The 17084-nt window shown below is 40.7% G+C and overlaps 2 protein-coding genes across 6 annotated transcripts in view; both read left to right on the top strand.

Moving 5' to 3' along the window:
* Positions 1-8701, top strand: part of otud7b (OTU deubiquitinase 7B) — a 31126-nt gene extending 22425 nt beyond the window's left edge. For 2 of the 4 annotated variants that reach the window (XM_071468898.1, XM_071468897.1), the window contains 7 exons: positions 329-456; positions 1829-1935; positions 2372-2499; positions 3132-3281; positions 4138-4252; positions 5993-6071; positions 7150-8701. In XM_071468898.1, coding sequence (XP_071324999.1) covers positions 329-456; positions 1829-1935; positions 2372-2499; positions 3132-3281; positions 4138-4252; positions 5993-6071; positions 7150-8640 — 2198 coding nt within the window. In that variant the 3' untranslated portion in view covers positions 8641-8701. Of the gene's footprint in view, positions 1-328; positions 457-1828; positions 1936-2371; positions 2500-3131; positions 3282-4134; positions 4253-5992; positions 6072-7149 lie in introns of all 4 variants that reach the window. The other 2 variants (XM_071468895.1, XM_071468896.1) reach the window with 1 other exon arrangement.
* Positions 8702-15017: 6316 nt separating this feature from the next.
* The window catches only part of mtmr11 (myotubularin related protein 11), a 31602-nt gene continuing 29535 nt past the window's right edge, over positions 15018-17084 (top strand). The window contains exon 1 of one of the 2 annotated variants that reach the window (XM_071469033.1): positions 15018-15550. In XM_071469033.1, coding sequence (XP_071325134.1) covers positions 15494-15550 — 57 coding nt within the window. In that variant the 5' untranslated portion in view covers positions 15018-15493. Of the gene's footprint in view, positions 15565-17084 lie in introns of both variants that reach the window. The other variant, XM_071469034.1, reaches the window with a different exon arrangement.

Raw genomic sequence — 17084 nt, forward strand, 5'->3', positions numbered from 1 at the left:
TTAGCCTTTGTGGCCCACTTAGGAGCCCTGGTCCAGAAAATTAATAATGCTCTAACTAATGTGTAGGCATTGTTCCAGACCTTGTAGTGCATCTCCTGGATAGTAGATGTGAAAGTAATATTCATCTACTTAACCTGTTCTCTTTAAATATATTTAAAGCAAAACATAGTTACAAAGTCAGCTTGTCATTTAGTGGTTTATAGTTAATTTCTTTAATACACAAAAATAAAAGAAGCCCCATAATTGCCTGCTGTAATTAATCATTTTCAAGAGCAGTTTACACAAGATTTTGTTGATGTGTGTGTCCTAATTTTGTTTTCTGATGCAGGTATGTGGGGCTTTCATGACCGGGACTTGATGCTGCGTAAGTCCCTGTATGCGCTGATGGATCACGGGTTGGAGAGAGAGGCACTGAAGCGCAGGTGGAGGTGGCAGCAGACCCAGCAGAACAAAGAGGTCTGTTTTATAGATGGCACATTTCTCTAGGTCATCTTTATCGTAAATCTGTGATGGCTGTATGAGGGCTTTGCTAGTCTAAAGCTTAGAGAATCTTGTGAGCTTTTGATTTGATGCCTTTAACCACAGTGAAAAAAATACAGGGACAATGAACAAGTAAAGGCCTTTGCACGCTTCCTATGCCAGATGCTGTACAGCAGCCTGCAGATGTTTGCACATCTGCAATAAAACATTGAAATGTCAAATGTGTACTGTTTATGTACATGAGGCGAGAATACTAGAAATTCCTATGAATGTTATGAGTCCAGTACAACACCACCACTAACTATGACCTCAGTTCTGAAGCATTTCTTTGAATTAACACCTCTACCTCTATTAAAGCATCACAAAATAAAATTAAAAATCGAACCTGATAGGCATTATAAAAGTTGACTTTACAGCTGAACAGCTGAATTAGATGGTGTAGAAGCAGGTTCAGCAGTATTTAGAAAAAGTATCACATCAATATAGTTGACGTAGTTTGGGCCAATAATTGCCTCATCTTAGAAGGGGAACATTCACTGTTGGTCTTATTTTCTTAATTTTCAAAGGTTATTCATTGTCTTTAATGCTTGTTAGTCATTTTTTTACACTCTTCCAGCCTTGACAACACACTGATGACCATATCCAATGCAAACAGTCCTTTTAAGATAGTTTTATCATTGCCCTGTTCTTTATCTATAATATGTAAGCACTGGTATCTCCACCTACTATTGAAACTCTTTGTTAAAACTCTAGGTGGAGACTGGCAGAGTTGTGTATGCACTTAACTTTGTAACACTTTGCAAAGGTAAAAAAACACCAAAAAAAAAACCATCTTTTAGAACCTTTTTTTTTTTTAAATCGAACTCAATGACTTTTCTTCCCATGAAAGCAAGTGTAACAGCACACTAAGTTTGTCTTCTAAAGTGGCTGCACACAGTGTGCAGACACCCGCAGAGGAGAAGCCACACAAATGACTGCCTAATGTTCACCCATTCTTCAACAGCTACCTCTGAGGTGTCCTTAAGCAAATCACTTAAACCAAAATCATTCTAGTGGAGCTGCTCAGTGGGCAGCAGGACAATAGGGACATTGATTGAGGAAAAAAGACATTTTAATGATAATGATAACATGGTGTTGAGGAGTGTTCTGTTGCTACTTTGTGAACGACACAAGGGGTTGTAAAAGCTCTACTTAAATCTCTTTCCTCAACTGTCAGTATGTAACCTTGTGGTAAGACACCATAACGTCACTGCGTGCTTTTGTGACATTTGACACTCCATGTCTAAATGGCAAATGTATGTGTGTGTGTGTTTGTGTGTGTGTGTGTGTGTCCTTCCTTTCTCCTCAGTCTGGTCTGGTGTACACGGAGGAGGAGTGGCAGAAAGAGTGGAATGAACTGTTGAAGCTAGCCTCCAGCGAGCCGAGAATACACTACAGCACCAACGGCACCAACGGGTAAGGTCTGGCTCGGACAATGCAGGGACTGTTAACCCACCTCATACTTAGTCACACTCATGTTTTTATTCATGAACAAACAACTGCACTCACAATCAGAACTGAGTGGCTGGCCCTCTTTTTAGTCCATCTGGTATTTATTATAAGAAGTATAAATAATTCACTGTGTTAAATGTACTGACAAAGTTTTAAAACCCAAACTCTCAATAAGTTTTGTCTCTCAATATATTTACACTTATTTAATGAATTTTGTTTCTACGGCACACAAAAAGTTTACAATCTCCATTTTTTCACTCATGAGGAATCCATTAAAAAGACAAATAAAATTCACAGTCTACTTGAAAAGTTGATTATCTCTGGTTTTGCAACAGTATAAACATTTGTGTCTCTTTAAACCAAAAGCTATGTTGATGTTGTTGTTGTTGTTGTTGTTCAGGGCGGAGTCCTCAGATGAACCAGTTTATGAGAGTCTGGAGGAGTTTCACGTCTTTGTCCTGGCTCACGTCCTCAGAAGGCCCATAGTGGTGGTGGCCGACACCATGCTGAGGGACTCTGGAGGAGAAGGTAAATACGCCTGCAACCTCACATTGCTAATTGCTAATTGAACTATATTTCATGCAATTTTTCATAATCTCACCATATCATTCACCTTCCTTGTATCAGAGATGGATTGGTTTGTCATTTACAGGTTTTATTCACTACGCTTGGCAGAACATTGAGACAGTCACAAGGAAGTATATGAAAGAAAGATTTTTGACTGAGTCTTCAGTGTTTGCTGGCTTGTTTTAGTCATGAAATAAACGCCACATTTCACGCATTTCTAGCAACTTAAAAAGTATGAACTACTGCCAAACACTGTGACCCATTTCTGTGCATACACATAAATCATCCTCACAAAAACTTAATAGTTTGATTAATGTCAAAGCTTTTAATTTTCTTCAGCTATGATTTAGTGATATTAGAGGTGACATCACTTCCTTATTAAGGAATTATTACAACACCAACAATTAGCTGAAAATTAGAAGTAGATATAAATTAACCCCCAACAAGTGAAGAAATATTGTTTTGATTTACTGAAAGGATTGAAGGGCCATTTTCATTCTTGGCTCAAATCCTCCCACTGTGCCTTGTCACCCTGGAGCCAGTGCTGAGGTCATGCTTTTCGGATGGTTAATGTCCTTTTTACTTTTCCCTAGCCTTTGCTCCCATCCCATTCGGAGGCATATACCTACCGCTGGAAGTGCCAGCTGCCAAGTGCCATCGCTCACCCCTGGTCCTGGCGTATGACCAGGCACACTTTTCTGCCCTGGTCTCTATGGAGCAGAAGGACAGCTCCAAAGAGCAAGGTAATGCTCAGCATCATTCATCTTTATTATCATGTCATGTTATCATTTTTTTGCCAGCCGCCCAATAAGCAGCTGACCTTTTAAAGCCATTTATCACAGTACATCAGTCGTGCCTATAACACTTTAACATCGATTCTTCCTTAGATTTGCTGAGAAATAAAAATCCTTAAGTAATTTACAAGGTTTAGAGCCAGAGTTTTCTAGTAAGCCCTACGAGCCACTTTCTTACTTTACGGCATGGTGCCTTTGCTTGATGGGTCAGTCTTTTTTTAATGTTGACCTTAGCGGTTTATTTGAGAATGGTGACTAATGGCCACTGGGCTTTTGAGTATATCCAGTTATCTCTGTAGCTCACGACCAAGTCAGCAAATGACCACCTGCCAGTGCTGAAGTTGAATGTTAATTCAATTTAGGTTTAAAGATGGAAATTTTACCAAGAACTGTATTTGGTACGAGTGAATTGCATTTTAAAAGTACTACTACTACTAATGTAATATATTCCAAAATATCATGTTGGTCTTAATGTTGTTTTCACCTTTTTGAAAAGGTGAAAACACAGTAGGTTAAATGTTATAATAGAAAGTGAAATAATTAGTTGGACCACGCATTGTTCAACAACGCACTGAGGTAGTGACTGATGTTGTTGATCTGTTTGTCTGTATGTTTTTGTGTTGTTCCTGCAATGTCAGATCCACTGTCATGACTTTTTTTTTTTTTATCTGTGCACAGAAACTTTCAAATAAAATCAAACAGTCAATCAGTCATTGGCCTCCTGTCTGTAGACAGTCCAGAGTTGTGGATTAAAAGGATTTATCTTTATTCTAAGAGTTTGTTTTCCCCCCATCTCTGCCAGCAGTTGTGATCCCTCTCACTGACTCGGAGCACAAAATGCTGCCTCTGCACTTTGCTGTGGATCCTGGGAAAGACTGGGAGTGGGGCAAGGATGACACAGACAATGTGATGCTGGCAAGGTATGCTCTTTATAAAAGAATCTCATTCATTTACATACAGTTATGTGTTGGGTTTTTTTTTTCAGGTTAAATGTAGGCTTTTTACAGACTGGCTTGTCCAAAATGCTGACACAGGGTCACAAAGGATACAGATAAAAACGAGAGTGGCACTTGCATGTGCACACTGTTAATAGACAGCAGAGTGTCAGTGTGTAGGGATTGACCTCTGACTCCAGATTAGCGATACTCACTGCCAGTGACAATAAGATTAGCTCTAAATACGTTCTATGAATGGAGCAAGGGAAGAAGCACCAAAATAGCAGCTTGGTAAAAATAATCCTCCACCTTATTTACGTCAGCTGACACTGTGGATGTCTTTTAGATGAAATGGTGACCAGAGATGATATTACATGAGTGACTGTTAACATTGTTTGGAAAAGGTCATTAAGTTAAAAGGCTCCTACAGAACAAGAATCCATAACAAGAGGCTTTTAGTGCACTTGCCGTTCACTGTGCCATTCAGAGCCAATTACAAGTTGTTAAGCAGCTCTATGTAAATCTTTCATTCAGTTTTATTATCCGCTGACATTAAAGAAGAGGATACATTATATTTATCAAGTTAGAAACCTTTGCCATTATCCCTGGGAACAACTGGTTTATTTATAAGAGAATAAACACATGTATATATGTGTTCACTCTGTGTCAATTCTAGTAATTATTCATTGATTTCTAAAAGTTGGTTACACTAGTATGTTTTTATTAATGGTAACCGTGTAGGGCTGTGCAGTATGGCCAAAATATTATCACAGTATATATATATATATATTTTCATTGATCAATATCGATAGTTATCAATATGTACATTTAATGGCATTAATGAGAAAGGAAACAGATTCAACATGTTGGTTAGACTCAACAATAGTTATATTTACATTCAGAATGACACTGAATATAAACAAACTTGTTTGTTTACAAGAAAACTCCACAGGACACCATTTCATTCAAAGTCCAAGGGGTATACTCGGGTCAAGATTGAATTCTAAATAAATCAAATAAAGGTCTGTTATGGTTCTGCACCACAACAGGCTTGTTTGTGAGCATGGCTGCTAGCGCTAGTGCTCGCAGTTTGGGACTGCAGACATTATGTGTGCACTTGGTGGGATGGCACTTACTCCTACTACCCACTCAAAAGGTGGAAGCATTTGTTGTGTTTCCTGTCTTTTGTTGGCCCAGGTCACCTGCCTGTCCTGCAGTGGATAACGTTTTGCTGTTCATCCAGCTTTAGAAATCTGAACCATTTCCAAATCACAAATTTTCTGTGACTTCTCTCTGCCACAATTTCCTTGTCTTGTGCAGACATCTAACATATGCTCATTTCTATGTTTCCAACCTTTTTTCCCCGTTTTACCCATGTGCAGATGAAGGTGGACCCAGATGCAGAACCAATACATTTATTGTCTATTGCTCATAAGTTCATCATCATTATTGTGGGGATTTTTTTTTGTGATAATTGTGATTGTTTTATCACCCATCCCTGCTACCTCAGTACTTGTATCTATTTTCTGTGGTTGCAAGTTTATCTCACCTGTAATCATGTTATCATGGTTAAAATCTAGCTCACTTCTATTGTCCATTTCTGTCGAACAGCAAAAATACTATTACATTTTTAACATAAAGTAATATTGTCAACTACCTAATGGTTTGTGAATGTCTCATCTCACTGAAGTTTGACTTGTGTCTCGTTTTCCCTTTTCCTTCCAGTGTGGCTCTTTCTTTGGAGGCCAAGCTCCAGATGTTACACAGCTACATGACTGTCACCTGGCTGCCCCTGCCCTGTGAGGTACAGGTCAAAGTCCACACATTTTATCCCCAGTTTTGCTCCTTTACATCAGGGAGGTTTATAAAGCTGGATCAGACAACAGGATTCATCATAAGTTCTTTGGGATGTCCTGTTTTGGCCGAATTTGCTCAAGATATCAGTGATAAAGACAAAAGTGAAAGACTCATTTAGTATATTACAAGCTAAATTGAGTTTTACAATTAAAAAAAAAAAACCCAACTTGTATTATTATAATAAGATTGATGCCAAAGTAGTTGGTAGACTTGTGTAACAGCAGCTTGTGATTAGTGTTAATTTCCCACACTCATTATAAACGAGGGCAGATTTTTTTCCTTTTCCATGGGACCAGCTGTTCCCTGACTGTTTTGCAAAGCGTATGTGAAAACAAGCTGTACTGGGCCATTCAGGTCATAAAGTCACGCCATGCAAACACTGTGACAAAGGTCCTCTTGTGTGCTACATGTTAACTTCATGGAGCTTGAAAGGACAAGTTTTTAGCAGTTTCACGGTTAAGCTGCATGGACTAATGGCTATACAGGAATCCCTGTATTAAATTGTGATTTAAGGGGATTATTCTGTTTAGCAATGCTACTGCTGGATAGCCATGTGATGGTCATTACTGCTTAAAGATGGACCCCATATAACTGGTGTGAGATCAGACTGCTGCGTCACTATGTAGGTCATCTCATTTCCAAATACAGCATTCTTTATTTTACAGCTTCTTTAACATGTTTGTAGATATGAAAAGGCTTCTGGAAACTGTGTCACTTGTGTTTTTCTGCGTTGGTCTACAAAAAAACAGCCCTATGAATCACTCTTTTCACATCCTCTCTGTCTTGATGTTTTTTTTCCCATACCTGAGGGGCATCGGCCCGTACTGTGCTGAATTTGGCTTTCCTTTTTTTGAGGATGTCAGGCCTGTGAAACTGAACTGCAACTAAACTTAATTTCTTATGAATATTATTTTTTTAAAAGTTTTCCATTATAATTTGGTCAGCAGGTTGGGGCTGATGTACATTTTTGTCATACATATCAAAAGCATTTTTCCATCGTGTGTTTCTGCTTTGTTTCCTTGCAGCAAGCCCCTCTGGCACAGCCTGAGTCTCCCACAGCATCAGCAGGAGAGGATGCCCGAACACCTCCTGACTCAGGAGAGTCAGACAAGGAGTCAGTCAGCAGCAGCTCAAATGGGAATGGCGATACAACCACAGGATCAACAGTTAATGGAGGCGGGACCTTGGCCAAGAACAGCTCCTCTTCCTCATCTAGTTCCTCTAGCAGTGGTTCAGCAGGGGCAGGGACAGGAACAGCAGGGAAGGACAAAACCAAGAAGGACAAGGACAAGGAGAAAGACAAGAAGAGGGCAGACTCTGTGGCCAATAAGCTCGGCAGTTTTGGCAAGAGCCTGGGCAGCAAGCTGAAGAAAAACGTGGGCGGACTGATGACAGGAAAGAACGCTGGCACTGGAGGTGCCAAGCAGGAGGGTGGGGAGAAGAAAAAGGGCTCATTTAGGGGGAGGAAGGGCAGCAAGGATAGCTCGCCTTCAGCCCACGCCTCAGAAGATTCTGGAAAAGGCTCCCCCTCTTCAGGTAGCGAGCGTCTCAACGGAACAGGAAGCAGTATGAGCAGCAGTGGCGGGAGCAGCACCGAGAGCGAGACCTACAAATACAGTGCAGATGTCAAGGTCAGCCTGGGCATCCTGCGAGCCGCCATGCAAGGTGAGAGGAAATTCATCTTTGCCAGCCTTCTCACTACCAGCAACCGGCAGCCCTTCCAGGAGGAGATGATCCAGCGCTACCTGACCGACGCAGAGGAGCGCTTTCGGGCTGAGCAAGAACAACAGCGTCGCGATGCAGAAAGGAAGGGCATCACTAACGGCATCCAGCCACCTAAGAAGGAGGTGGTTGGGGGTACGGAGTTGAGTTACCGGCCTTTTGAGGCCAAAGAGGAGCTGTCAGAGAACTCATCACCTTCCTATAACCAACTCAAGTCCTCTCCTTTGAGCCCCTCCATGTACTCTGGGGTCGTGCCCATCCCCCGGCCCTCCTTCATAGATCAGCCTCCTGCTGCAGCCCCCCTCACCCAGCACCTTCATATGCACGGCTACATGGATAATCGGCGCCAGCTCGCTGGTGGTTCCCCAGTAACCTCTTACCCTGGCCTCCCTTCATATGCCACCCTTCCCCGACACTGCCCCACAACACAAGGCCCCTCCCACCCCCAGTACAATAACCCACAAGGCCCCTCCTCCCTGAGTCCCTCTCGCCTTGTGCCCTCATATCCCCCGGAGTTCGACCCACCAGACTATCCTGGGTCTGAACCTGCTGGTGGGAGCTACACCAACGGCTTCCGGGACATGCGCTCCAACCTAGATTCCCGGAGCGGGCAACCACCAGTCAGGCACTACTCGCTGGGCAGTGCCGGTGGTTTGGCCAGCCTGCAGTCCAGCCGCTGTCGGACACCCAGCTGCACCTACTACGGACACCCCGAGACGGGCAACTACTGCTCCTACTGCTACCGGGAAGAGCTGAAGAAGAGGGAGACAGAACCAGCCATCCATAGGTTCTGAGTGGACCTTGCTATGGCTTGCATTTGACGAGTGGCCTTTTCAGTTCAAAAAATAAAATAAATAATGGCTGGGGATCAGCCTCTAAATAGACAAGAGAAAGGCAACCAGCTCCCTCCCTTTTTTAGCTGTGTCACTTCCTGTTGAACCACGTCAGAAAGTGACAGCGTTGACATGACTACAGAATAAACAGGGTGGTTTCTGACTGCTGGGGTCATGTATTAGACCATAGATGAACTAACTGCACTTCTGTTACATTTTGCTGTGGCTCTTATGCAGGCGTTTTGTTTGTGTGTGTGTGTGTGTGTGTGTGTGTGTGTGTGTGTGTGTGTGTGTGTGTGTGTGTGTGTGTGTGTGTGTGTGTGTGTGTGTGTGTGTGTGTGTGTGTGTGTGTGTGTGTGTGTGTGTGTGTGTGTGTGTGTGTGTGTTCCAGGCTCTCCTCCTCTATCTCTATGAGTTTAACACCTTGCTATTGTCTCCTCCTAGTGGAGAGAATGTAAATGGCAGGCGCCATACAGAACACTCATCAACACACATACAGTATACGCACACAGAAACACTAAATCCGACTCACACTCGTACACACACGGATGCAAGCACAAACAGAAAAGGCACGAGCGTCTCCACTCCATTTGTGGTCGGTGATAATGTTTGGATTTGTTGATTAAGGGATGTTCGAGCATTTTGAAGTCACATCCTGTTAGGGTGATTTCAGTGTTATACACATTTTACACTACTGTTACTAGATGCTTGCGTCATATGTACCTCGGGAAACAGCAGAATTAATCTGTGTCGAATGGCTTTCTCGACAGTTACCATTTGCATAATGCAAATTGCAACTACCGTGCAATGCTAATGATTAAGCATTCAGTGGGCTGCTGTGGTGCTAATGTTTCAGAATGCAAACACACAACTGTCCATGCATTTAACACAACTGCTCTGCACTGTTAGTTTTATCTTTCTGGAGAAACAAAATCTACATTTTTGTCCAGCTTGAATTTTGAAGATGGCAACCCCTCAAAGATTAACAGCAATTAGTCACATTATCAAGCAGGCATTACAGAACAAAGACGACTTAGCAACATAGGACTATGGTGAGATACTGTTCCCAGAGCCTGATTCAGAGTATTTCATGTTTGTTAGAATATGTCTCTTTCTTAGTTGGGTCTTCCTCTTTCTGTACAATGGATGGTGTTGAGGCATTTGATTATCTTGACCAACCCAGGCATTCAGTACTACACACTACAAGGTCAAAGTGTCACATCCAGCACAACAGATTTTGGAGACACCTGTCAAATGCGTAATTTGCCGTTTAAACGGTGTTGTTAAAACACTGAACACGTTTTTGGATTTCAGACAGGTGAAAGGTTAGTTGTTCTGTAAAGCAAATTAACAAATTTGTTATTAAAGAAGCAACAAAAAGTTGCTTGGAAGCAGTGAGGATGTCTTCGGTTGTGACAGTTGTCTCCAGTTTCTGTTGGCATGATGCAAAGTGATGCATCCACTTTGGTTGGATGTTGATAAAAGTAACATTGACATTGCACCGACAAATTCTGGTACCAAGTTATGCTTCTGAAAGTCACTGTTTTGAAATGACAAATCCTCAGCGCTCTGTTGGTTTAGAAATGTGAAACATGTTTCATATTATCTCATAATCATACATCCACGGTGTCCTAACTAATAGGACATCTAAATGCTTATTGGTTTGGTCGCCCACTGCAAAGTTTAAAGTTCTACTGAAGGCGGTTTCTTAATTTCTGGCATTCGTCCCGCCAAGATGTTCTCTCTTTTTGCACAAATTCATGCACTTTCCTGATGTCCGTAGATACAAAATGTTTTGCTGTTTTTGAAGTGGCCTGATTGTTTGTCCTTTGTTCATCTCTGCAGACACTGCCACCTCTGTTCATGAGAAATCAGGGGCACAGGACTGATGGTTCAGTTACTGTAGAGCTGCAGCATTTTGGTGCCAGTGTCACCATTTAACTCAGTTTCCTAGTTGCCTTTTTCAGCATTTGTCCTCATGGCAACACAATCCTATGTGTACATTGTAGAAGGTGAACATAAAGTATCCACTGCTTGCCTCATTGCCTGCAGTTTTTACTACTACTACTACTACTGCCCCCAAATTTAGCATATTATTTTAATTTGAGTTGAAGCTATTGAAATAATGTCATTATTCTTTTTAATTAGGCATACAGTATCAACTAGTTGATACCAGCTGATGTTCTGTTTGTTGTACAGATGTCAAAATGACTACTTAAATACTTAAACTTGTTATTTTTTCCCCTATAATAAGCCATGATGAAGAATTCTCTTTCGGGTAGTGTGACACTAGTTTGGCATTGTATCTTTTAGAAAAGCACAATTTAGTATGCAATTCACTGCCTTGCCCAGTTGAGGGCACCCTTGATTTATTTTTCTTTTGACACAGTATTTGGAGCTTTTGCTCTACACCCAAACTACGAACAAAAATAACCAAAATGTTGGGAGTAACTTTCAGCAGTGCTAATTTAACACTATGTAACACTATATTACAGTATTTTCCAACCGTTGCAGATGCTGTTTGGGGAAGGAGGGAGGCTTATTGCTGTGCATTTAAAGTGACACTAAGGTTTTGATGACAATAAAACACTCAAATCACACTATTTCCCAAGAAAACATTTGCTGTGTTTATGTGTGTTGACATGTGTTCATACACTAGCATTTTAATTCAGACTAGACCTATCAAACGTTCCCTTACTGTGGGAAGGTGATGCCTGTTTTTAAAAATGTGTATGTGTGCATACTTTCTTTCCCTCTCTCCAAAGTAATAATTAACTTGCAAAGCCATTTCTTATTTTATCATTATCATCTTTTTTTTTTGTTTTTGAAATGGATGCCTCAGAAACACGTAAAACATCAGACTTTACAGGCTACAAACACTTTTTGTATTTAAGATAAAAAACAATGAAAGGTTGTATAAATATGTTCCATGTTATTTTTGTAAGCCCAAAGTTTTACAGTGTTTTTAAAATGGTAAGAATGTATATTGTTGGATACTAAAACAGGTATGGATGATAAGCTTGTAAGAGCCTGGGTTTGAGGTAGAAATGTTGTTGACATTTTGGCTGTCAAAGGCGACTCCCAGATGGGCCTCGTGATACTCGAGGCTCTCTCATTGCAAAATAATTTCCTCAATGCTGACCTAACAAGATACCATTTGAGAATATATATTTATAGTGAGATTTTTTAATAGGTTTCCTTGTGGAATGTTTAGTTGAGACAATTTAGGATGTTCTTTCTCACATGGCTAATTGTCCAGCAGTCTGGCTTTTATTTGTTTGTTGCTTTTTTGATTTGTACATTTTGTTTACTTTTTTTTTTTATTTTTTATTTTTTTATTTACAGACACCAATCCATGCTATGCTAAAACATGACAGTGACATTCTTGTTGACCCAGCTTGTTTCCTCCAAACCAGAAGAGAAATGGCTCAGATTTAATTTTGCAAGACAGCTGACCCAATATATTTTTATATACTGTACAACACTGTCATTTCTGTGGGAACAGAATATTCATCATCAATGACATTAACATGGAATACTTCGAGTTGCATGGGACTGGAACTGTTGCATGTAAATGGCAATCCATTTTACCAAATTTGTGCATTATTTTAACTTGATTTCAGTTGTCCTGGTATTTTGATCTTTTTTTATTTTTTATCATTTTAATGTTTTGTTTTTTGAGGGGAGAGTCTCCTAAGGCTGTGTGACAGTGCAATCTGGATAGAAAGAACATCAGATTTTATGTTAGGTTAATATTATTATTATTATTTTTTTTTTGTTTGTTTGTTTTTCTTTTGCACCGTTTGAATAAATTCTCATTGTATTTCAAGAGTGCTATGCTTCTTCTCTCTTTTGTGTTTCATAAGAAAAAACCCTTTTGTTATCTACTGATTTCTGGGTCCTGTTTTACACATTTTAAAGTTGGTCTTTACATAGAAACGGCTTTGAATTAGAGCTGAAACAAATGGATGACACAAAATGCGGTGACAGTTATCTGAAATTATTTTGGTAATTGATTAATAATCTTTCGTAAGCAAAATGTCACATGATTAAGTGTCATATGTGTTCTTAAACTGAATAAAACAGCAAAACAGCTGGCCAAAAATGTTGAAGACACGACCTTTGACATTTTTCACATTTTTGTGGACATTTTGCAGACCAAACGGTTATCCGATAATTTAAAAAATCATTTGTCGCAGCCCTGGTTGGAAGGGGCAAAATTTTACATTTGCTCTATATTTGCTCTGAAGTAAATTATTAATCTCACTTCACTTGTTTAAGCTTTGATGGTATCAAACGTTTCTCTAACTAAAAAAAAAATCTGTTCTGTCAAAGTGCCCTAAAGCAAGGCATTGAATCCCTACCAGTTCCAGTGTTACTGTTGTATAGGGCTTAACCTTCTGTGTAGGGCAAGAGAAAACAGAATTTCTTTAACTATCAAACACTTATAATATTATCATCATTACTTTTAAAGTGGATCTGCAGATACATTATAAACTGAAATAGATATAAATCAAATAGAAAACAGAAAAACAGAGCTTAGTCACATATTTGAGGACTCTATTTTCTCCTATTCTCTGTCATTCTGTATTACCTCAACCTTGCTGCATTATACATCGCTGAATAACTCCAGCTCAGATGATGCAAGGTCCTGTGTCTGCGACTGTTTTATGTATTAGAGAAATTGGAGACCCTTATGTAATATTGAACAGTTTCCCATGTGGTAGAAAATCCAGACCTCTCTCTATTATAGTTCACAAGGACACCGTCTCCCCACCTGTTCAGCGGGACAGACTACCGCTCTGGATTTTTCAAACTTTCCCTGTTCTCGCTGGAACGGAATTTGGTCTGAATTGGCCTCTTGTATTTGTCTGAAAACCAGGACTGGTGGTTTCTGTCCACGAGTTTGGATGAGAGAGAAGAGGAGCCAGTGCCCACACAGACCTGTTAAAGGATCCGAAAAAGGTACTCCTGAACAAAAACAGGCTGTAGATGGTAACTTAACAAGACTACTGTTTTCCAGGAGGGTGTTTTCGGGGGTTGAAACACCAGAAGGTCAAGAGTTAAATGGTTTTATGGAAGCTGGCGGCCTGGCTCTGTTACTGCTTCATTTTAAACCCTCAAAAACAAGTGGCCTGAATAGTCAGTCAGAGCAAAGGAAGCCTCTCATTAATCTCATTAACCATGTGCGTAACAAAAGTTGTTTCCTTGGAAATGAATTCATTGTTTCCTTGGAAACATCTTTTGCTAACATTCAGCCTCCGTCCCTGGTGAGGCTTTTAAATCTAGGTTAAAACCACCAAACCAAAAAGTAGATAAAACTGAATCAGTATAAAAACAGCAGGACAGATAAAACAGATCATGTGTATAGGACATATGATGTATTTATAAAATGTGATGCATTATACATTGAACCACTCAATGTTATATAAAGTGTATAGGGCCAGCTACAGGAGTAAAATGCAACACCTAGGTATAAGGTCCATAACCCCTATATTGGACCCCCAGACTGACAAACAGCAGAAAAAGGGTCTTTTTGGTCATTTTGTCTCTTTGCATCCTATTTTGAGCCTCATTTTGGTCGTTTCATATCTTTCTATTATTGTTTTATGTCTCTTGATATGTATTCTGCATCTCTATGTGGTCATTTTGCTTCACTCTTTAGTTGTTCTACATCACTTTTTTGTGATTTGGTCATTTTGATTTTCTTTTTATAAGTTATGTGTCATTTTGAGCCTTTTTGGTTGCTTTGTGTCTCCCTTGTTGTTTTTCATCTCTTTACTTAATGTTTCAGCGCACGCATCTCTTCATTGTCATTTTGCATCTCTCTGTGGTCATGTTGTGTCTCTCTGTATTTGTTTTTGCTTCTCTTTATTGTCAGCTTTTGCTTTTTTTTTTACTTACCTCTACCTTTCACTTCATACAGGGGCTCTGCACCAGGGGCCCCCTGAACCTCTCAGGCCTGTTGTGCATACACATGAATGCATCGGTAACAATCCAGTAATATAATAGCTGATAACACACCATAATGAGTACTTTTACTTTTTATACTATAGGTACATGTATCTTATAACATATTTTTAACATAAAACTTTTACTTGTGATGGAGTGTTTTCACACTGTGGTACTTTTTACTCCCTCTGTATAAATGTGGAGTGATGTTAGTTCAGGGGGCTTAGGGAAAACTGCCATCTCTGCACCTTCACTCTCTGCTCCGACATCTGGCGAGTAAAATAAAACTTACTTGGTCAGTTTTCGGACTCTCCATGTCCTTTACTTCTGTGCTGGCCCTTTAAAAGCTCCACCGCTGCACTTTGCTTTTTTTTTTTTTTTCCGCCAGTGTGCGTTTCACTATGGCGAAGGAATAAACAAATAGAAGGCAATCGGCACCAAAGCAGCAGCAGTAACCGTGAACACATCTCTCCGTTAGTCACCAGCAGCCGTTAGTAATGGTCCGGTGACTGTCGGGTGGATTCAGCGGGGTGTGTTTGGGATTTTCTGGGTTTTTTTTGTGTGTGTGTGTGTGTGTGTGGTTGGGACACGGATGCTGTCAGTGCGAATAGCGATGAAAAGAGCGAAAATAGTTCGCTTGTCCACATTGAACACCTCGGTTGCGGCAGCCGGTGACACAGGCTAGCCGTTAGTGAACCCCGGACCTCTCCTCGCGTTTTAACGGTTTTTCTCGGCTACACAAATGGGACGCTAACTAAATGACCGTTAGCTTATAATAACGTTATTTTTTTTTTTTTTTAAGGCAGTGTAGTTTATTTCGTTCGTATTTTTCTATTTAAGTCGAGTTGAGCCGTCGTGAAAAATGTTGACTGGATCTAAAACCACGTTCAAAGTGAGACAAATGCTCCCAGATATCAAGGTAAGGTCATAATGGTAAGTTAGCTAACTGACGCTAACTAGCCCTGTTGAGTGAAAGCACTAGAAACACTAGTTAACTTGTTCTGTCTTGTTTTATAGTTTTATTAGGTCTCATGATTGTAAAGACTGAGCTTATACTTTTCATACTGGAAACCCAGTCAGACGAAGCGTTATTTTTCCAGTAGAGATAATTTCCCCTCTGCAGCAGACATCAGATTTTAAGTGTTTGCTTAGGAAAATTCAGCTAAGCCAGTTTTCCTTCTGTATATTTTATTGGACACCTTTTTTTTTCCAGTTGAGTTATGATTTGCGAACTGGGCTGCTGTTGTGTGATAAACACTAAGAAGTCTGCTAAACAATGAAGTTTATCACACCAGCTGATTTAGGTTTTTTCGGTGCCATAACTAACTCATCAACCCTCCTCATGTGATTAAACACCAGAGAGGCCAGCAAGCAGGCGATGTCAAGATGCAGGAAACACCAGCCAACATTCAATATGCTGAGCTATAAATGTATAACCAGGTAGTTTGCAGCCTGCGGTTTCTTCTCAGAGATCCCTGTGAGAGGCTATTCAGTATGTGAATGTGGACTGTCTGGTGTTGTTTTTGTTCACAGCTCAGGATGGCAGCTTTACAGGGGGAAACTAGGCTACAGAGGGCTGCTGCTTCCTTCTGTCTGGATGACAGGGAGATGCATAATTACCGTGAGGGTACATAATGTCACTGTCTTTGGCTTCATGCCGATGCAGGCCAGTGACTAGGTGGTGAATCTTAATCACTTCGTATGGGATTCTGTTGTTGCACACAAAGAAAAATGGCACAGACGGTCATCTCTTGAGAGCTGCACTGAACAGTTGTAGTCAGTTTCCTCCTAATTGCCAAAGCTTTTAAAGGTCATGTGATGCTACAGTGAATTGCTTTCAAATGCTGAAGGTGAAATCCTTGTGCTGCTGCATTTCAAATGAGCAGAAGAACACTGTACCTGTTTGGATGCACCTGCACTTATTGGTCTGATAGACAGCACAGAGCAACGTGTACACACGGTATGACTGTGTTCAGAGTTGCCTGCTCCTTTTGGGAACAGTCTCTTGGCACCATCTTTGTGTTGCCTGGCTTTTTGTCTCTCCCTGGTTATTTTCAGCAGCCGCAGGGGGAAACAGTAACAGATGCCTCTTTACTCTGCCCTCAGGCAAGGCTTGCATGTAGAGTGGGGGTGATGTGCACTGCACAACATCTGGCTGTCGCCATGGAGACAGCAAATGGGAGGTAAAGGAGTTTTAAATTTGATTACCTCAGAATGAGATGGGCACAAATCACCACAGCCCCCCATTGGTGGAGTCCCGTGTGTCCAAGTATGAGAATGTGACTGAGCCTCAGATATGGTACTGTGAAGTAGCAGGCTGTGTAGATTTTATGCACAGGCCACCCACTCTCTCTTGTGGGCTTCACTTCCATGAGCATGTGTTAAGACTGCTTTAGAAAACTGAATCCAATCCTGGACCGAATTTGGACCAGATGGCTCTGGAGTTTGCACGT

This window comes from Trachinotus anak, unplaced genomic scaffold (assembly GCF_046630095.1).
Source record: "Trachinotus anak isolate AG129_WGS33_773 ecotype Australia unplaced genomic scaffold, CSIRO_AGI_Tana_v1 ptg000032l, whole genome shotgun sequence".
NCBI lineage: Eukaryota > Metazoa > Chordata > Actinopteri > Carangiformes > Carangidae > Trachinotus > Trachinotus anak.